Source organism: Eutrigla gurnardus, assembly GCF_963514095.1.
Source record: "Eutrigla gurnardus genome assembly, chromosome: 19".
Taxonomy (NCBI): domain Eukaryota; kingdom Metazoa; phylum Chordata; class Actinopteri; order Perciformes; family Triglidae; genus Eutrigla; species Eutrigla gurnardus.
The window spans coordinates 13,757,379-13,779,388 of record NC_139930.1 but is presented as its reverse complement, the minus strand read 5'-3'; the positions used below and the strand labels follow the sequence as shown (position 1 = coordinate 13,779,388).

At 39.4% G+C, this 22,010-nt stretch overlaps 2 protein-coding genes across 2 annotated transcripts; one reads left to right on the top strand and one right to left on the bottom strand.

Moving 5' to 3' along the window:
* Positions 1-2,559: 2,559 nt before the first annotated feature.
* Positions 2,560-4,601, bottom strand: rbp4l (retinol binding protein 4, like). Its single transcript, XM_084036138.1, has 5 exons — positions 4,493-4,601; positions 3,949-4,066; positions 3,721-3,857; positions 3,186-3,298; positions 2,560-3,094 (listed from the first exon to the last, which is right to left on the bottom strand). The coding sequence occupies exons 2-5, from the start codon at positions 4,063-4,065 to the stop codon at positions 2,871-2,873; spliced, it is 591 nt and encodes a 196-aa protein (XP_083892264.1). The 5' UTR covers position 4,066; positions 4,493-4,601; the 3' UTR covers positions 2,560-2,870.
* Positions 4,602-10,787: 6,186 nt separating this feature from the next.
* On the top strand, positions 10,788-20,075 carry LOC311030035 (rod cGMP-specific 3',5'-cyclic phosphodiesterase subunit beta-like). The gene is made up of 24 exons (XM_084035546.1): positions 10,788-10,910; positions 11,004-11,272; positions 11,456-11,767; positions 13,791-13,943; positions 14,985-15,074; positions 15,176-15,316; positions 15,439-15,513; positions 15,610-15,674; positions 15,765-15,831; positions 15,944-15,991; positions 16,091-16,240; positions 16,409-16,552; positions 16,702-16,767; positions 16,858-17,007; positions 17,085-17,192; positions 17,300-17,409; positions 17,921-18,008; positions 18,105-18,205; positions 18,330-18,437; positions 18,526-18,589; positions 18,694-18,768; positions 19,159-19,242; positions 19,388-19,541; positions 19,808-20,075. Exons 2-24 carry the CDS (start codon positions 11,114-11,116, stop codon positions 19,855-19,857), a joined length of 2,562 nt encoding a protein of 853 aa, XP_083891672.1. The 5' UTR covers positions 10,788-10,910; positions 11,004-11,113; the 3' UTR covers positions 19,858-20,075.
* Positions 20,076-22,010: the final 1,935 nt, after the last annotated feature.

The following is a 22,010-nucleotide window of genomic DNA, read 5'->3' as shown; positions in this document are numbered from 1 at the left end:
CCTTGTTGTTGCATAAAAATCTCTTACAAGCAAAACATTTTTTTGTTTGTTTTTGTCATGTTTTGTTCCTTAATTACTTGATTATTATCATTGGGAATTCCTGTAATGACTGTAAACTTTCAAAACAAAAGCTAAAGATACTATCTCTATCCATCAAATTTTCCAGGGGAAGATTAAAGCTTAATAAATTAGGGATAGAAGATGATGCCAAAAGAAAACAGACCAAAAAAAGGAGAGAAGCTTTGTAATTAGTGGTGTTGGTGCGGTTTGCCTCCATAGTTGGGGGGTTGACACATCTGTTGCTATTGAGGTGTGAAGTAACGTCTCAGCCAGAGTTGTAAAATAAAATAATATGGTGGCAGGCAATGTGATAATGAGACAAATTACCCAGAATTACTCTGTTGTGGTCTACGTGTTGGGTTCTTGTAGGTGCAGGTTTGTTTTCACTCTGCTCTACTTGCAAGGCTCTAATATATCACTTAATGAGCATTTGGCATGAAATAAAGGTCTATTTGCATCAACCATATAATTTAGGGTCATGACTTTAAACTAACAAAGTAGTACCACATTGAATGAATGTCTCAAAATGAAAATATAAGTAAGATTTTATGTGTGGTGTGATTGCAGGACTTTGAGATGGCGGCAGGTAGAGTACACAGGCAGTCACGTCCTCTACTTCCTCTGTTTTCTCCAGAGACGGAGAGATAATGACGACATGGTGAGTAGGAGACAGACGGATCATTGGATTAACTAGTCTGGTTATGTTTCAAAAACAAGCACACCTCCAGAGCTCAGACTTTGCATTACAATAGCAAATCCCAACACAATACCATGTTTAGAATGAAACCTTGAGTCATATTTTTTCCTTTCTGTTTGCTTGTGTTGTTCCTTTAATGGGCATGGGAACAAGAACAGGGTGACATTTTAACGGCACCACAAAAATCCCCTCCAGTCAGATCAAATCTCATCCCCACCCTGAGCCCACGATCGCAAACACAATAGCAGGACACCCTCCATCCATTCACCTGTTTATTCAGACCTCCAACATGAACCCACTTTCAAAAGCAGCACTGAAATGCACCTTCTTCCACCAACGGAGCAAGCGTTGTCACCAAGGTGATGCATTACAGCAAGTTGATCAGATACGTCAATTTAAATGTAAATGACTGACTTGTAATAGAATCTATGACAAATGTATTTAATAGTGTAAACTTTAAGTGGATTTATAATAGGTCTTCAAGCTCGTTGTTCGTGGTTCCATGTAGTGTGACTGCCCTCTGGTGGATAGATCTTAGTGTTTCAATTAATTAACAATGATGTCAGTAAAGAAAGAAGTTGCGCACATTGTACACTTTTATATAAGTTAGTGAGTTTAAACAGTAAATGACATTATGTGTAATTGAATGCAATGAAACTGTTTTCTCCCTCAGACACTTCAGATAATTAAAACATTTGACAGTATGAGATGAAAGACAGAAGTTACTGCCTAAAGCTCAATTAGATTCAGCCAGCATTCCTTTTCTTCTTTTCTTATGAGTAGAGTTGTGTTTTAGCCTATAGCTTTGCTGGAGAGAAGACCATTAAAGTACAATCACCCCTAACTGGCATCCTCCAGACGAGGGTTGTTTGAGTTGCAGATAAATCCACTTATATTCTTACCTCAAGCAGCCTGTTAACGGGAAAACACTCTGGGCTTTAAGAGCTAATACAGGTGAGACCACATCATTTTTTTTTTTTTTTTTTTTTTTTTCATGTAAAGTGACGTCTATGTAATATTAGTTCCCTTTTTGGTTCGTTGATATAACATTGTTCGTGTTTTGCTGATTTGAATTGTGTTTTACATGTTCTCATTTCCAGTAAGGTCAAACGGCTGATCCAATCAGAGCTGAGCTAAGTTAACAGACTTTTTTTCTCCTAGTGTACTTTACACACTTAGATTATCCCCTGTATATATAACTGAGCACACCCAGTGACTTATTTCAAATTGTATGTGCATCTTAGAGGAAATTAGAAAAATAACATCACGACCTGCACATTAGGTGTCTAACATACTTCTTTGTTCTATAATGGAATAATAAGTGAAGTAGATGTCAGCATCACACTATAATGTCTTCTATGTGGGGTTGACAGCCTTGAATCCTCTCTGGTGTGATTTTACATTCCAAGTAAAAAGATACTGCAAATACTGAAGAAATACAACATGTTTTCAGTGTATTTTTTTTTTCAGGATTACACAGCAGCTATAGAAACAAAGAGGCTCTGTCAGGAAGCTGCTGATATGATGGTGGAGCACGCTAAGTGGCCCAACAGGTGAGTTGGTGTATAACAGGACTAACCTCTCTGAACATCATGCTGTTGAGCTCAGGACGGATCACAGCCACTTACATAGCCAACATGCACTTTATGTTTTTAAGCCTCAACTGCTGACAATTGTTCCTCTGTGTTGTTATGTTAAATATGCTTTAGGCTTTATACCAAAGGGATTTATATACGGTCACATTTACACATTTTGCAAGTGAAATTTTCTACATTTGCAAAAAGGGACAAACTTCAAGTAAATTTGTTTAGAAAAATATTTTTTATTTGAATCTTTCAAAGCAGCAGTAACAGTTTCCTTGGACAAACAATGGATGAGGAGGAAATAGATTTAAGAAATCAAAAAAACAGATGCAAATCTTGGAATCACTTGGACATAAGCAGCTTTTTTTCACTGTCCTACTTTCCTTTCCTCCTCTCATGCTTTTTAAAACACGTTTGTCTCCGTCCACTCACATCATCACTCTCACACACAGGCCTTCTGACACACTTTCATTCTCTCTCTTCTTGCTTTCAAAGCCTGCCAGACTCTCAGCTTCGCTCTCTCTTCCTCTTTAGCAGGCTCCTGACTGCAGGACGGGCTGGAACTCTCCGGCCATGCAGACCTCTTCCTGTTTCTGACGGACGATGCGCTGGATGGCGGGAGGCAGGCCGCGGGGGTTCCTGGAGAAGACGATGGCGTAGCCGTCCTCGCAGCTGCCATCCTCCTTCAGGGTGCGGCAGGCGTAGGTGATGGCGTAGTTGTCGTAGTCGGTGTCGATCACCCAGTAGTTGTCACCTGGTTTGGGAATGAAGGAAGAGGTTAGGGAGTGTGAAAAGTACTGAGGAGGTAAGTGAGGGGTGTGAGGAGAGGGGGTATGTGAGCTGACCTCCGCTGGACAGGTAGCTGGCCAGTCCCTGGTAATTCATGAACATCTTGCCGGGGGTGGTAGGGTCGGGGACGGAGTACTGAGCAGCCATGTCGGCGCACACAACCCAGAAGCTGCAACATGAAGATACACACGTTAGTGTCAAAGTCAGTCTTTGGCTAATATCGTTGCCCTTTTGCATTTACAGGAAATGGCCATGCAATCACAACATACTGTTTATGCTGTATACAGTAGGTTTGACCATTTCTCTTTCAATGTTACAAGCACTTTAAATCAGATTTCGTTAAGTTTGCATTCAATCCCAAATTCCATACTCCTTCGTTTCTTCCTAATCCTCCATAATCCAAGAGAAAGCCAGTTTGTCGCTAATGCTGTTCAGAATGTGCTTTTAGAAAACGACACCTGTTCCTAGCTGCCGACCCTGGAAGCTGCATATTTATCCTCAACAATCAAGACTGTCTGGGTGACCAAACTGACCCTTTGGCCTTTGGTTTCGCATGGCGAGTATGTGATGATATGTGACCCTGTGACTCACCCAAACAGAGTGACGCGTCCCTTGGAGGAGGCGGTCATGGAGCCGTCGTCATCAATGGTGTACTCAGCAGAGATGTTGTCCTGCAGGAACAGGCCCTCTGGGTCTTTCTTCTGCAGGGCATACCACTTCCCTGCATACTGTGATGCAAAAGGAAGGAGAAAAGACGGTCAGAACCCATTTTACTTTTACTTCCCTTTCAACGTGCACGCTGGTGTATTTGCCTCTCACCCTCTTGGGGTCAAAGTCCCCTTTGACTGTGAAGCTGTCGACGACACAGGAAGCGGACAGGCAGCTCTCCACGCAGGACAGCAAGACCAGCATCAGGGCCAGCTTAGAGGAACCCATTCTGTAATGAACATAACCGTGTGTCAGGACGGGGGGATTATTCCTACATGGTTGCTGTCAGTATTTGACACAAAGGACAAAAAAAGTTGCCATCTTTCCATCTTTAATAAACTTATTAATGCACCATTCCAACAATATATTGCACTATTTCATACGTGATAAATAGTAGCACTATTGTGATACTGAATGCTGGAAAAAATGCATTCTGAGTTAAAAAGTCTTCACAAATTCAAATTATAGCACCGCCAAGTTACACAGTCTGGTGATTACCAAGTCTCAGCAGTCACAGCTGACTGAACAGAAAGTTCCCCTTCTTTCAGAAAACACAATGTCATAGTGTTTGCTGATCGCTTCTGAAACAATTGTAGGAAAATCCACAAACTAATAAGAAGAAGAAGTTAAGATGAGAAAAAGGTCAGTTTCTTACCTGTTTGGAGTCAAAGAAGCACCAAGAGTTGAAAATGTACGACTGTTCGTGGTTATCCGGTGGATGGGGTCTTGTGGGTCTTGCAGCCTTTATATACACACAGCACAGACAAGCTTATGGCTGTTTTTCATTGCTTGGAACTAAATAAGGTGCTTAAATCTAGAGGTAATCCTGTTGGGTTGAAATACTTACGGTAATCTGGCTTCTATGTTGAAACCTGCCCAAGACTTACTATAAAAACAATCAGACCTTTATGTAACTGATGGGAAGCAAGCAAAGCAGGAACATATCTGAGCAGGTGCAGGTGCAAACATACAGTACACCCAATGTGAAGGCATGCGTGGCACAGAATTAATCATTAGTTGTTTTCAGTTTACTCAACTGGCAATCATTTTAAGAAGCATAGTTTTTGCTGCTCCAAAAAGTTGAATCTTTACTTTTTTTAAAGGAAAATGCCAACAAAAACATTTGAGCTTTGTTCTCTGATGTCTGGCGTATTAAGAAAATAATCATATGATCCAAACAGGCCTTTAAAATCAATATTAATGCATCAGTGTCTGCATCACAATTGTTCTTTAAGAAAGACATTTTTTTGCTAATTAAAGTTTTAGACCCCACAATATGAATATTCACAGCCACTGACACCAGATCGTTTGTTATGGTGTCATTCCTCCAAAAAAAAAAAAAAAATTATAAAGTTAATGTCTGTTATGAAAAGGCCGTTTCCAAGAGAGAGTCTCTTACAAAAGCCACTGAGGTTTTGGAGTTTATGGCAAAGTGCCACACTGGTACACAAAGTACAAATCGGCTTGTGAAACTCAACTTCCAAGCACGTGCAGGATAAACAAGAAAACAAACTAAATACAAAATAACATTTCTATTTCATGGCAAACAGTTATTTAATCAATTACGACCAAATAAAAAAAAAAAAAAAAAAAAAATGTCATGCCTGAAAAGTACTGTTCAAAGTCAGCAGAATGTAAATGCTGCACAAGAAATCCAGATTCTAGTATTAAAGAGGCCACCTTGCTTCAAGTTGTGAGTTCACCACATGCACTCCTCAAAATCATAACAGAATACATGCCTTTCTCAAAATGCCACAACAAACAAATCCTCGAGGGGTGCTAAAAATAACTAAAATGCTGGTTAAAACCTCAACAAGCTTCTTTATTTCAATTTTGAATTCCAAAATGTAAAATATATCAATCTAAATATAAGTTTTAACAATGCAAATTAAGGACATGCCGACTGTTTACCGCATAGGGTTTAAGTATTTGGTAAATTCTGCAGCGTTTAAGGCTAAGAACATTATCTCACACCGCTTGAGAGAGTAAATAGAACTGGTTATTTTCTCTTCTAGCGATTGAGCAATCGATGTGTAATCCTCCTAAAGGTAGCCTGTAAACCCGTCCATACTTTCCAGATAATGGGATGAGCCGCTTGATAACATCAACACACATAATACAGTTAGATAAGGTGTTTTATACACACACACACACACACACATTTTCACTCTGTGTCTCACTTTCTCCACTGTGAAATAATGAACTCTCATTTCCCGGCTTAACCCCCGGTCACATGAGTTGATCACTGGCATGACACTGTAATAGGTTACGCATGTTATAATCCAAAGTCTCCTGCATGTGGAGCATTGTTCCTCTGTTATGCATTAGTTTAAATGTTTTAATCTGTTTATTTTATGCATATAACAATAAGTTAATAACTGCAGAATCACCCCACACAATAGATGAACAAGCCATTCAAGACACATATTCTATTTTTTCTGCTGCTCTGTACTTTAATGTTACTTTAACTTACATGTGTCGCCTGAAATTGACCTGCAATAGACTCTGTGACCCTGCCGCCATTCTTGTGGTTGTTTACGGTGAAGAAATGTGCGATTGATGATAATAAGTACTTCTATTGATCCTGTAAAACCATTTCTGTGAACTAACTTTTGATCTCAGTAGAGCGTGCTCCAAGCCTCAGGTCATGATCATCATAACTGATAACCAGATGGACCAGATGGACCTGGACAAGACTAACATTACACCCTCTGCTGACCGGCGGGGTTAGTGTATTTACATCTATTTTAGTACCGTCATGTTCTGGGACTGGGGACCTTAAGGACCTTAAGGACATTAAGCTTGTACTGTACATCCCATTCACACAACGTGGAGATGTTCCCTGGTATTAGGGGTTGTGGCATGTTAAGTATTTTGTGATGTTAAAAAAAAAAAAGTTACATTTAATTGTCCTTGAGCTGGAAAGGTTTAGGAAGATCTGACTTTAAAAAAAATGTATTTTCACTTCATCCAGCCACAAAGATAGCTTCCTGTATTGAACATATTCATAACACTGAATGCTTTATTTTAGCTTGTCCTTCTGTCCTTTGTAGCATTGGCATGCCTCGTTGACTGACCGCTATATTAAAGCTATAAAATGCATAACAACTAATAAACTACATGAAAAGTCTGGGGGATGTCAGTCAACCAAGTATTGACTTTAGTGCAATTCCTCTCCATGACCGAGTGTGTGGGTGCAACAACGTGTGTCTGCTGCCATCTTGTGGTTCACATCAACATTGCAACCAGGTACAGCGACAGAATAGTAGAACATTAAATCTATATTACCTGACAGAAGAATTGATCTTTGCATATATTTTCATATTTTCATTTTTGATAAACTCGGTGTGATCCCAATAGTCCAAGTTCAGATAATAAGTATGAGAATATTTTAATTCAGGCTAGCCCCACCTGCTGGCAGGAGTGGTACTGAGTTTTTCTTTTTTTTTTTAATAAATTAATATAATACTGTATGTATCATTATATAACAGTATCACAATCATTTGCGCAGCAGAAAGACAAGCAAGAGGGTCAAAGTTCAACGTGCCACGATATGACAAAGTAGGTCCCATTGAATGCACACAGCGCAGTTCCATACAAGTCGAAGAGGAAAAGTATGCGCGTGCGGGAAACAATAGTGCGCATGCCCAGAGCCGTTGCCCCTGATTGCCTAGCCGCATTTTAATTGGCCATTTGCCGTCGACTTCAAAGAAATAACCAGTTTTCAAGAAGATTACAACCACCTCGCCGTGACCAATGTAGGTTATCTCATTTATGGCACACATTTGAAGGACTGGCTTTTGTAGAAACACTTGAGATTAAACACTTAACGCGGGGTATTGTTCTAAACCTAAACTCTGTAACGTGGAGTGGTTCTCCTGAGGGAAAACACAACAACAAACAACAACATGGCTAACTGCTAGCTTGACAGAGAAGGTGCATTTTTTTTCTGAAGGGATGACACTTGTGTCACGTGAGTAGTTGTGGTACTATTGCATATCTAGACGTCCCCATTTAGATGCACTGAAATAACAATTGCAAAAAAAATGTAACTTTATTTCTCTAAACCCCAACAACAACAATGAATGAAAGAAAACATGTTGCTGCACAGAAGAACCAAACTAAACTGACCAAACTAAATCACTGTGGCCGCCATCACTCTCACTCTATGTTGTGTATATATATACAGGCATGTGCAAAAATTAGGACACCTTATGAAATCCTGTGTATTTTAAAATATATTTGGACATATGGGTATTTAATGTCAATTTTAATGAAACTGAGGGATCCAAATAATATAACTAAACAATTAAAAAAATAAGAAAAGCCTTTTTAAAACTTTCTGTGAAATTTAATTAAAAAATAATGCAATTTCTGGTGAGGAATAAATTAGGACACCCCCTATATTATCCCTCTTAAAATGTTGAAAATCCCAAACAGGTGCATCACATCAGGTGCACATGATTAGTAGATTGTTACCCAGCATTTGAATGGAGCCTTGCCCTATTTAAACCTCAGATTTAGTTTGGTGTGCCCCTGACAATTGAGAAGTTGAGATGAGCGCCATGGTGAGGTCTAAAGAGCTTCCTGATGCCCTCAGAAAGAAGATTGTGGCCGCTTACGAGTCTGGTAAAGGATTTAAAAAGATTTCTAAAGAATTTAACATTAGCCATTCCACGATTCGTAAAATTGTTTATAAGTGGAGGACATTCAAGACAACTGCCACCATGCCAAGATCTGGCTGTCCAAGCAAGTTTACCCCCAGAGCAGAACGCAGGATGATCAAAGAAGTCCTCAAAAATCCTAAAATGTCATCACGGGAATTACAGCAGGTTCTGACTACTGTCGGTGTGAAAGTGCATGACTCTACAATCAGAAAGAGACTACACAAGTTTGACTTTCATGGGAGGTGTGCAAGGAAGAAACCTTTGCTCTCTAAAAAAAACATTAAGGCCAGACTGAAGTTTGCCAGAGAGAACATAGACAAAGACCACAACTTCTGGAATAAGGTTCTTTGGACAGATGAGTCTAAAATCGAATTATTTGGACACCAGAACAGAAGACATGTTTGGCGTAAACCAAATACAGCCTTCCAAGAAAAGAACCTCATACCAACTGTGAAGCATGGAGGAGGCAGTGTCATGGTTTGGGGTTGCTTTGCTGCAGCAGGACCTGGCCAGCTCACCATCCTAGAATCCATCATGAATTCTACTGTGTATCAGAGGGTGCTTGAAGAAAATGTGAAACCATCTGTCAAAAAATTAAAGCTGAAACGTAACTGGATACTGCAACAAGACAATGACCCAAAGCATACCAGCAAATCCACCAAAGACTGGCTAAAAAAGAAGAAGTGGAGAGTCCTGGAATGGCCAAGTCAAAGCCCTGATCTTAATCCCATTGAAATGCTGTGGAGTGACTTGAAACGGGCTGTACATGCAAGACACCCCTCAAACATCTCACAGCTGAAAGAATTCTGCATTGAGGAGTGGGCCAAACTTTCTCCTGATCGATGTCAGAGACTGGTAAAAGGCTACAAAAAGCGTCTTGTTGAAGTTATATCAGCCAACGGGGGCAACACTAGCTATTAGGGGGTAGGGTGTCCTAACTTTTTCCTCCATTAAAAAACATACTTTAATTTTTTTTCTTTTTTTTGATTTGTCAAACAATGTTCATTTTTGTTGTTAAATTGCAATTAAATCACTTTCTTTTTGAAAAATACGTAAAAACATGACTGGACATTGATATGTGAACCATTTCTAAATAAAAAGCTGATTATTTAATGGGGTGTCCTAATTTTCTCACATGCCTGTACACACACACACACACACACACACACACGTTGGACGTGCAGTGGTCCTAATCTATTATAGTGCAGGCAGATTATCGTTTAAGGTGTTTATGAAACCTTATTATAGAGGTCCTGAAAGGATTAACTTTCTTACAGAAGCACAAAACGTGTTTTCCCACATCGTGTGTGTTGCTGACATCACTGTCTCACCGATGTAAAATCTGTGTCTTCTAGCTGGCTTTCCTCCCTCAGACTCCTCTGGACATCATTGGCCAAGTCATAACAGTGGAAACCCAGGGAACAGGGAACTGCAGGTAGACGTGCATGAGGAGAAAGAGGGGAGTTGGGGTGCTGAGATAATCAGCTAGTGTCCTAACTAAATAGGGCTTATGCCAGAGGAGGCTTTGTTTAATAAGGACTTAAAGAGCTTCTACAGGTAGACCTGCATGTGTGAGAGAGAGACAGAAACTGCATTCTGTAGATGACGAGTCATAAACTTAAAAATAATATGGAAGATCTAGAGTAGCAAAACATGTGTTCTCATACTTCTGTATTTCTATCACTCATTAAATAGGAAGTTCATCAGAAATACAGGGGTTTATTTTGATTTCTCTCAAAGTGTACAAGAAACCTGTGTAAAGATGGATCCAATTTTCTTTGTGATCAGCTTTTCATTGAATATGTCACATGGTTATAATTGTACACAAGGTACATATGCAAGGATTGGCAAATACAATCAAGTGTCTATTAAGTTACACATATCTGTGCAAGGAAATGTGGATTTCAAATAGAACCAATGAGCAAATCCCAAGCCTCTACAGCGGATGCTCACGCTTTGTGAATTAATTACAGCTAATGATCTTTCCGGGAGAGTAATATCCAGATTTATACCTTTTTGTTTTAGGGTTTAATATTGTTTGGATATTTATTTCCAACTTAAGTGGTTGATATCTGCTGATTAAGTCAATTGTCAGCTTTGTTAGGCTTTGTGCACATTAGGAAAGAAATTAGGAAATAGGGGGGAAATAATTGCTAATTGTAGGAAGCAGATTTCTTTGACCCATCTGTGCCGTTACAAATGTAATGAATGTACTGAAGCGCATCGGGGGCTGGGAAACATCGGTTATATGATCAGCTGACAAGTTTAGCGGATTGTTTGGATTCAGCCCTCTGCCCTCTCCTCAGGGCTCTCCCTCACTCAGTCCGCTCATCCCACGAATAGGGGGGGATTATATATTTTTGAATGTGTCCGCTTCTGTTTTCTCTCTTTGTGTGTAATACCTGGGTATGATTGTTTTTCTTAAGTGGACTAACTGGATAAAGTTGCGTCTATGTGTTTTGTTTTGCTTTATTATTTTTCTGTAATTTCTATTCAGAGACATTGGAAGTAGCTCATAAAGGGAAGCGTTGGACAGAGCGGGAGCTCCATCACTGAGCTGAAGAGGGAGAAGACAGGATCGTTTGGGAGAAGAGGAGGAAGAAGGAACCATGAGTGTGCAAAAGGAAGATGTGGAAAAGTTCCTCAAGGAGAACCCTGCATTTGCTAAACAGTACTTTGGCAAGAAGATGAGCCCTGCCTCCATATCGAAGGTGTCAGGACTCCCAGACACACAGATTGACTTCAGCCAGTTCCAGGAGCTCACTCAGGTAAATTTAATTCTTTCACTACTTATTTATCAAGAGAAAAAAGGTCAGGTGGAGACCAAACTAGATGAGCAATCTGAGTTAACCCACAGAAAGCTATTCGCATGCAATATATGCTCTAATAATTATGAAGGTCCTTCTCTCTCCTAATAATAAATTGGGCTACGTTTCGTTCCATCTTTCAAGGTCGAAGAAAGCAAAATCATGTACGAGTTGATCAAAGACATGCAGGAGAATATCAATGTGGAAAAGGTGGTCTTCAAAATCCTGAAGAGAATCGGTGCACTCATCCACGCCGACCGGTGCAGCTTGTTCATGTACCGTCAGCGGAACGGCATCGGAGAACTCGCCACGAGGCTCTTCAATGTCAGCACAGAGGCAGAGTTGGATGACTGCGTGGTGCCGCCAGACTCTGAGATCGTCTATCCGCTGGACATGGGAATAGTGGGCCACGTGGCCCTGACCAAGAAGACCGTTAATGTGAAAGACGTCACAGAGGTTAGTGGGGGAAACCGATGGAATAGCAGAAACTTAAACGTAGAATGATGAAGCTCCATCTGAGTGTGGTGCAGATGTTGAGCATCTCTACACTGCTGTCTGTCACAGTGTCGTTCATGATGCTCAATCATCAAGCAAGTCTGTTAACTCTAACAACCCTAACCATTTAAGAAGAGGTCCTGCTGAAAATGTGACAAATAGCCAAGTTAAAACTGCACTGCACAGTTTGTATGTAAATACATCAGCATACAACACAAAGCATGGCTTTAAGGCCTTTGTCAGGGAATGTTTTCTTTTAAATCCACTCCTTAGTGATAATAAACTGTGCCAAGACTTCATATTGTGTTTCCCTTAAATAAATCTGGTGCTATTAGATTTGAATATTGGATTTGTCTGATATTTTTGCATCACTTTGATGACGATCAAAACTCAGAATAACTAACATGTTGGAATATGATGGACAATATTCTTGACCCCAAAGTAATCCCAGTGAAACAGATGTAGCTCAAGCCTAAAAATAGCATTTTGCAAATGGACAATCGTGATAGTTCACATTTAAAAAAAGACAGCAGGGCTATAGTATAATTACACGTATCACATATGTCACAGTTTTAATTTCATAGAATAAAGAGACAAATAAGGAGCAACCTTCAAGTGATATTTCGTTGGGACTAGCCATAAACTCTTTGGGCTTTGAACTAAATACTTACAATGATGCAAACTGTGAAAATGTATTCTACAAACCCCATTATAGAAAATTAGCTATTAGCAGTTAGAATACAATAGATGCAATCTAGAATAATAGTCTACCCTCTTATGTAGTTTTAATTTGTAAAAAGCTCAATTTAAAACATTTGTGTAGCTTCAGCACCCACTCCTAAAGTAAAAGCTTATAAATATTTTGCTGAATATTTTGATGTATTATGATATTCTCAAACTGGACAGTTATATGTTTCTACAATAGTCAATAGATATGTCCTTGTTGAATCTGTATGTTTTCATGGATTCCATTAAACCCACGATGGTTGTAGACAAGTAAAAGGTTAGAGACACGTATCTATGAGTGTGTAAATCCCCTAGTCAGACATAATCCATTTATTTCCAGATCCCATCAGCCTCTGCTCTAGCTGTGGATTAGACGCCTCTGGCATTTAGTCAGCAGGAATATAAAACAGATCAAACGCAGAAGGCTCGGCAATATGTCGATATATCAATATTGAATTAATATTGTGATAGATTTTGGAATATCGTGATAGTATAATATACCTTAAGTGTCGTCTTTTCCTGATTTTAAAGGCTGCGTTACAGTAAAGTGATGTAATTTCAACCTACCAGATTGTTCTAGCTGTTATTTGCCTTTACCCACTTAGTCATGATTATTTATCAAAAAATATCAATATATTTTGTAAAAGCAACAGTCAAACAATATCGATATGGAGGCATTTGGTCAAAACTGTGATTGTTGACTGATATTTGATTTTCTTCTCTTTAGTCTACAGACTAAACTACATCCTTAATGTGTTATGCCGATTTTAAATTTAAAGTACTGTAGTTTCATAATTAAATCATCTTCATAATCACACAGGAAACCAGCCGGTTGTCCTGTGATTGTGGGACATTTTGCTGTTACAAAAGAAGTACATGATTTTCGGTACTTTTCCACTATTCATCTGGCTTATTGTTACAATAATGGTCTTGGATTTTGGTCAAAATTGTAATAAAATGACTTGCCTCCCTTGCAGAATTTAAAAAGTGATATTCTACTTCATAAAAGTACTATTTTGACAGCAATTAATGTCGATGCCTAATGAATCCATTCATGACTATATTCTACAATACACTAACTGAACATGAATAATCTGTCAAACTGGAATACGTCTTATTATACGAACAAAAGATGTAACTTTGGATCATATTTTTATCTCTTTTAAATGTAGACAGTAATAGTAAAGAAGCATTTGTGATGTAACGTCCTGCAAGTATAATTTATATGTACTCAAACAATGTATTATCCGTCTCCTAGGACCCGCACTTCAGCTCATTCGTAGACGACCTCACGGAATACACGACGCGGAACATTCTGGCCACGCCCATCCTCAACGGCAAAGACATGGTAGCTGTGATCATGGCTCTAAACAAGACCACAGGACCACATTTCACTGCTGAGGATGAAGATGTGAGTCCTAATCACACAGGCACCAATAAGAGCACACAGCTAAAGCACATAGAGAGTCGGAGCAGAGCAGTGACGCCTTGTTAAATTAACTATTGTACAGAATCTGTTTCTGCACAGTTTTGATTGTTCTTGAGTATCACAAATTGTGATGATACCTCTTAAAGACGACGACCATCAGTGTCTCACTGTAGTAGGGAGGGAATTCCCTTCGGGCCGACTGGTAGATCATCAAGGTCTTTACGAGCCGGAACGGGGTGTGTTCAGTATACGTTAGGTCATTAATCCCAATTAGGTAGTAAACTAAGCTTCAGAATGGAAATAAGCTTGGGTGGTCAGGTCAGTTATGGACTTAGATCTTATTATCAGCATGTAACCATAAGACAGGGTATGGCATCATTAGCAAAAAAATAAATATGTAACATTTCAGTACCATATATTATCTGAAAGAATTCTCTAGTATTTCTATAACACATACATGACGTTGCTTGAATATCATCATTACCTTTTAAATTAACCCATTAAATATATTAAACATGTCTTGAATGATGATATTTTATTACATTTTAGACAATAATTCAAATTAATTTAAGAGCACTCTCTTTATTTTATTCTTAAAAAAAAAGAGTGTAATGGAGCATAGAAACCAAATGAGTATCGACACAATGATGAAGCTCCCTGGTTTGTTGGGGATTTGTCAAAGAATGACTGTATATCACAACACATCTCGCATGTCTTAGTTTTGTCATAATGTTCAAATATTATTATTTTTATTCTGAAGTGAGCTTTGAGTCATGTAGCTGTTTTGCACACTGATGTGAATTTACCTACAGTTACTATAATCAGTCATTTAGTCTGTTATGTATCAAAATGACAGATGACAGTTTCATCAACACAGATTAATTTTACTTGCACATAATTTTCTGCAACTAGCAAAATGCTTGAGTGATCCAAACAAACCTAGTCATTGACTCTGTTCTGCCAAAATTGATCCAAACACTGTATCATATCATGTATTTATCATTCTCTTGTTTGTCCATCTAGCTTTTTTTAAAGTATCTGAAAATTGCCACGTTGAACTTGAAGATCTACCACCTGAGTTACCTCCACAGCTGCGAGACCCGTAAAGGACAGGTGAAGGACGTTAACCTGCACACGTTTCGATACAAGTCAGAGTTTACACTGCATGTGCTTCTGCCTGGGCTGACTGCTGCATGTGTGCTGTGTTTCCCTAGCTGCTGCTGTGGTCCGCCAACAAGGTGTTTGAAGAGCTGACAGACATTGAGCGACAGTTTCACAAAGCCTTGTACACAGTCCGAGCCTACCTCAACTGTGACCGCTATTCTGTCGGTCTACTAGACATGACAAAGGAGAAGGTAGCGTGTCTTTCTTTGCCTTTGCATGTAATATCCCATGGTGTGTGTTCATGCATTTGCTGCCATGAAGTGCCGACGTTTTTCTCTGCAATTTTGGTTTGAATGTATTCTTGCTCATCCAGGAGTTCTTTGATATTTGGCCAGTGCTGATGGGAGATCAGCCCCCCTACTCTGGCCCTCTCACTCCTGATGGCAGGGTACGTTCTTTTTATTTCATTTATCTAACATTATTACTTACTTATTACACTCGTATGTTGCCCTTAAACCTGATCTGTGTTTTATTATTCCTATAGGAAGTAATTTTCTACAAAGTGATTGATTATATTTTACACGGAAAAGAAGACATCAAGGTTATACCGTATGTAAATCTTTTTCATTCGACTGTTTGCTTTACGTTATTTATTTACAATTTGGTCATCTGCTAACTTCTTGACCGTCTGTTACACAGCAATCCGACTCCAGACCATTGGGCCTTGAGTAGCGGCCTGCCTACTTATGTTGCCGAGAGCGGCTTTGTGAGTTTCTTTTCATTAAAGTTCCATTACTACAAGCTGTTAAAACAATTGAAAAACAAATGTATTTGAACATTTTCCACCTCAATGAGTCGGTTTCATTTCTGCTCCTCAGATTTGTAACATTATGAATGCAGCTGCTGACGAGATGTTCCAGTTTCAGGTAAGAGATTAAAGACGGCTAAACTCAGCTGAAAGGTAACAAAGTTGACTTTACAATAAACAAAATGCATGCTTTTGCTTGTTGTTTTGTTGTTTTCAGACTGAGCCACTTGACAGCAGTGGTTGGACCATAAAAAACGTTCTCTCGCTGCCAATCGTCAACAAAAAAGAAGAGATAGTTGGTGTGGCCACTTTTTACAACAGAAAAGACGGAAAGCCTTTTGATGATCAGGACGAGCAGCTCATGGAGGTATATTAACACTGAATTCTGTCACATCATTCTTTTGGATACAATGAATAGGTTGCATCAAATCAAAAACTGTGATACGGCTCATCTTGATATGATGTGGTTAAGAAAAGTCTAGCAAGCAATTTCATCTGGGATGTATCTGTGAAATACATGATCCCTTTTTATCAGGCTTTGACCCAGTTCCTGGGCTGGTCTGTTTTGAACCCAGACACCTACGACAAGATGAACAAGCTGGAGAATCGGAAAGAAATCGCTCAAGACATGGTGCTCTACCATGTCAAATGTCGGGACGATGAGATTCAGAATGTCCTGGTCAGTACTGCATACTTTCCCTTCCCTTCTTTCTTTGAAAGAAATTATTTCAGAGTCAACAGAAACAGTCCTTTTCAGTATGATTATCTCGTGCTTGCTTTTTTGTCAATTCTTACTTACAACATCATTGTTTGTCTCATTTGTCCCAGAACACCAGAGAAGTCTATGGCATGGAACCCAGTGAGTGTGAAGAGGAGGAGCTCCTAGATATCTTGGTAACACTAACAACCTAAGTAGCACACTAACCCTTAAGGCGCATTGACACTTCATTAAAATAACGTTTGTTTCGTTCATTTCCCTCCTAGAAAAAAGACCTACCTCCACTGATTAAGAAGTTTGAGATCTACCAGTTCCACTTTTCAGACTTTAACTGCACAGAAATGGAACTGGTGAAGTGTGCGATCCAGATGTACTATGAGGTCGGGGTGGTCAAGAAGTTCCAGATCCCTCAAGAGGTGATCTACACACCCATGCAACATCGTCATCCATTATTATAAAGCGCCACATGATTTAATCGATTCTTTCCTCGTAGGTGCTGGTTCGGTTCATGTACTCAATCAGTAAAGGCTACAGGAGAATCACCTACCACAACTGGCGTCATGGCTTCAATGTGGGACAGACCATGTTCACACTCTTAACGGTAGCACTTTTTCCTGCAAGCACTTTATTATCCATTTCAGTGCCTTTGAAAGATTGTTGTGTATTTTCTTTCTTCTGACCACTTCGCGTGTGCCTCTTTGTGCTCAGACAGGAGTGCTGAAACGATACTACACTGACTTGGAGGTAATGGCCATGATAACTGCTGGCTTCCTTCATGATATTGATCACAGAGGGACCAACAACTTGTACCAAGTCAAGTAAGCGTTCTTGTATCCAGAGAGTTGGCCTACAAAAATAAAAGCGCTGTGTGTTAGTGCCATAATAATGCTTAATAGTCACTGTATTCAGTAGGTGCACATACTTTATACCACCTTCTATCTAAATGTTAGCTAATGTTCAAGTTTCAACGCATCTCAAGCCATTAGACCGCATGGCCGTCCACTGATAAAACAGCTTTGATTACAATAAAATCAGACATAATGTTTGCTGTGGGGAGTTAGATATTTCTAGCAAGTTTCGAGTCTTTCAAAGTTCACTTAATGGCATCTACAGTTTATGGACCACATAGTAGTGTGCCTCATTGGACACTTGACTCCTTGTTGCCCCTAGTCTGGACAATAATTGTCCTGAAGCCACCAGACCAAAGACCCCAACAATCTGTAGTTAAGGCGTCAATGATCCTTTAAATAGCCCATAAAGCTGAACTGATGTTGTAAATGTCATGTCCAATTCTGTTGCTATCTGAGGAATTTGTTTTTTGTTTAACAGATCTGGCAACCCTCTGGCCAAGCTGCATGGCTCTTCCATCTTGGAACGACACCATCTCGAGATTGGGAAGTTCCTCTTGGCTGACGAGGTGAGAAAGGAGAGGTCGACTAGATCTGTCCGTTCCTTAACACATCCTCCAGTCACCGAATATGACTGACGCACGTCTCTGTCATCTCCTCTGCAGTCACTGAATATCTACCAGAACCTTCACAGGCGCCAGGTAGACCATGTGATTCATCTAATGGACATCGCCATCATCGCCACTGACCTGGCTCTCTATTTCAAGTCAGCATAGTCTCTCAATGACTCGCTATCCTTGATTACTCCCTCTTTTACTTTCTGTTACCTTTACACTGTAAAAAATACAATGATAAATGGTAAAATGCCTATTCTCCTCCTACCTCACTAGGAAAAGAACCATGTTTCAGAAGATTGTGGACCTTTCACACACATATGAGGATGAGAAAAAATGGGTCGATTTCATGTCTCTAGAAACGACCAGAAAAGAAATCGTCATGTGAGTACAACGAGCATGTATGTTCTTTGTTCATTTTTCTTTTATATTTCTTTTCTATATTGCTATAATCTTTTATTTTATATTTCAGGGCAATGATGATGACCGCATGTGACTTGTCAGCCATCGCAAAGCCTTGGGAGGTACAGAGCAAGGTGAGAAGCACAACAATTTGTTTCAGGAAAAAAAAAGTGGTCTCACTGAGTTTTTGTGACCGGCTTTTTCTAAATATAACTGACCGTGTGAATCTTTTTTTTAGGTTGCCTTGTCTGTAGCAGCAGAGTTTTGGGAGCAGGGTGACCTGGAGAAGACAGTACTGGAGCAACAACCAATTGTGAGTTTACAAATTGCTTTTGTGAATGTGTGTATATTTTTATACTGACACTGGAGAGGCTGTTGATTGAATAAAATATTGAATATATGGAACACAAGAATTAGAAACCTTTGCTTTATTTTCTGTTGTATTTTGTTGTGTTTTTTTTGTTGATTTTTTTACTATCCAGTGGCCTGTTGCCTTGTTGACAGCGGCAAGTTGTGCAGATACTGAAATACTGACACATTTGGTCTGTTTTCGTGTTTAAGCAACCCACAGTGACACATGGATCAAGTGTGCACATTAAGCTCCTTAGCACAAAAATGTTAAAAACATGAACTCACCAGTTCTCAGAAACTATGGAGAAAATGTTTTTTGAGTGACTGAAGCACTTTCTGTCCCTCCCACCAGCCCATGATGGACAGGAACCATTCCGCAGAACTACCAAAGATGCAGTGTGGTTTCATTGACTTCGTCTGCACATTTGTCTATAAGGTAATGTTTAACACTGCACTGATTATGTGGTTCTTTTTAGTTTGCCTAAAGCAAATTTGTGTAATTTCATCAACCTTTATGGCAGGTCTGACCAAATAAAAGCACATGCGCTCACTCACTTTTTTTTAACATCTTTTCTTTTTAGGAGTTTTCTCGCTTCCACCCACAAATCCAGCCCATGCTGGACGGCATCCTAAACAACAGGAAGGAGTGGAATGCTAAAAAAGAAGAGTATGAGGCTAAAATGAAAGCCATAGCGGATGAGAAGGCTGCTAAAGAGGGAACCACAGGCAGTAAAGGTGCAGTGATTCTTTGGAATAATCGCACAACTGTTAAATGTATTAGAACTGTTGCCATGATCTTTGCCCAGGCTCAGTCATTTGTGTATCACCTGATGGCTTTCATTGAAGTGTGACTCTATGGAGAGCAAGTACCAGCATCCCAGAAACACTTGTGTTTATTTTGAATACTGAAATTAGCCAAAAGACAAAAGCATGCCTAATTGATAAATGTTGCTGATCCACAAATGTACTGACTCCTTCTTCGATACGTGTCTGTCTACCAGCTGCTGCAAACCCCAGCGCTGGAGGCTCCAAGACCTGCTCAGTGTGCTAGAAGGTCAAAAGGCCGTGCACGTGATGGGAGTGCACACAGCTGACTGACTTCAGAATTACCTGAGCACCGCAGCCAGCCAGCCAGTCAATCTCACCGCCAAGGAAAACATGCAATAAAGTCAGGAAGACGGATATGTGAGTGAATGCACAGCACCGTAGTATTTCTTCAGGTTCGCATCAGAAAAGGAAAAACCTCAACAAGGAGAGAATCCACACCAAGAAGAGCAAAGATTTGTCTTTAGAGGACACAAAGAGGCCAAAAATGAATTCAGACCAAAGCAGGAAACCACATCTTGGAAAGCATCACTGAGGAACAACAGTCATGACTACTTCTGCTTTTATTAAATGTGAATCAATGATTTTTGAATCTCAGGCTTTTACTCATCCTCATACGATATCCGCTTCTTTAGTTTCTTTAATGTAGTTATGAAGCACAGCAAAAAAGAGAGGAAATATGTAAATACTTCTGTGTAGTAAGTACACAAGTACTTATTTGCTGTAGATTGTATATCATGTTTGGAGCGTTCTTTTCAAACATACTGTATATTGTACATTATGTAATATTTATTTAGGGATTCGGGATGTAAATTAATTTAATTAGTACATAAAACTGTAATTTAACTCCTGTACATATATTCACAATAATTCCATGTTCTCTACTTCCAGTCACATTCCATTTACAAATGAGAGTCTGTTTACCTTTATTGCAGAGAGCCAAAGATAGACAAGCTTGAGACTGTCAGTAAATTATGCTTTTTTTGTAGAGTATTACTTTATATGAATATAGAGGCAATGGCTTAGAACTTTAGCTTAACTGTCTGCAAACAAGCCTGTAGTTGCTTATCATGATGCCTTCATACTGTACATACATTAGAGAGGAACTGAGAATATATTATGTTTTGTGAATAAACAATTACAAATGTCTTGTATATAATATATAATAAGAGAATGTTGAATCTGGAAACGAGTTGGTTGGTTGGACCCATCCTCAATAGGAGCAGGGTTCAGGAGCTCTAGAGCCCCAAACCCAGGACTAACTCGGCTTCTGGGGCCAGTGTCTTGTTCAGGGACAGTAATGGTATTTAAAATAGCTAGTGATGATGTATTTTGATGTGAGAGGACTGAACAGAAAGGATCAGGTCAGTGATCTGAAGCCAGGACTGTTGTGAGGCAACCATACAAACCACTTATCTGTCATGCATCTGCCGACAGCTGATTGAGACAAAAGAACTTCTTGTAATGACTTGTACATACTTCCTTCCTCCCTGTAAATATAAAAAAAATAATATTTTTCTAGTTAAGATATAGATGCTACTTTTTTTAATTAGTGAAAGTGTGTGGTTTGTGGCCATTGGGGCGTTAAGTCACTTCGTATTCCCTTAAATTATTAAAATGTGGTTTTAACGATTCTTGCCTCAACTTACTAATGAACAAGTGTGGGTGCATCAGAGAAGACCATGTAATATTAGGCATGTACCTTGATATGCAGTGGACGTAATAACCCTTAACATAGACTTACTTTACAGTCGGTATTTTAACGCTTGCCTCTCCATGTGTACAACAATGCCCCAAATAAAGCAAATGTATTTTTATGGGGGTAACCGAGTGATTTATTGCCGGGGATGAAAACTGAAACTTGTTTACAAACTAAAATATCACTAGCTTGATACATATTGTTTGGCAACTCATTATTCCCAGACTTAGCATCCAGTTGAGGAAATTGACTTTTATGGATATATCAGTAGTTTAATTTATTGAAAACGAAGACTAATTTTATTTGAGAACTATAACCTCATCTGCAATCACTCGTCTATGCTATCAGAATTGCAATGCTGTAGCATGTACTATATAATGCTGTAAGGTAATGCAGAGTTCACGATGGAGGTAACAACATTGCACAAGAGCATTGAGAGAACACTTCTGTCCACACTGCACTTTCTACTACGGGTCCCTGACCCCAATCCTGGGATTGCTGCTAAACTAGGCCGGGATTACAAGCATGCTCATCTCCTACTGAAGGACAGGCACACACACACACACACACACACACACCTGCACTCTAGTGAAAAAGTGCGTGTGCTACAGTATGTTATGTCTTTGTATTACATGCAATTTACAAACTGAAGACTCAAAGTTTAATTTGAGTTATCCTCC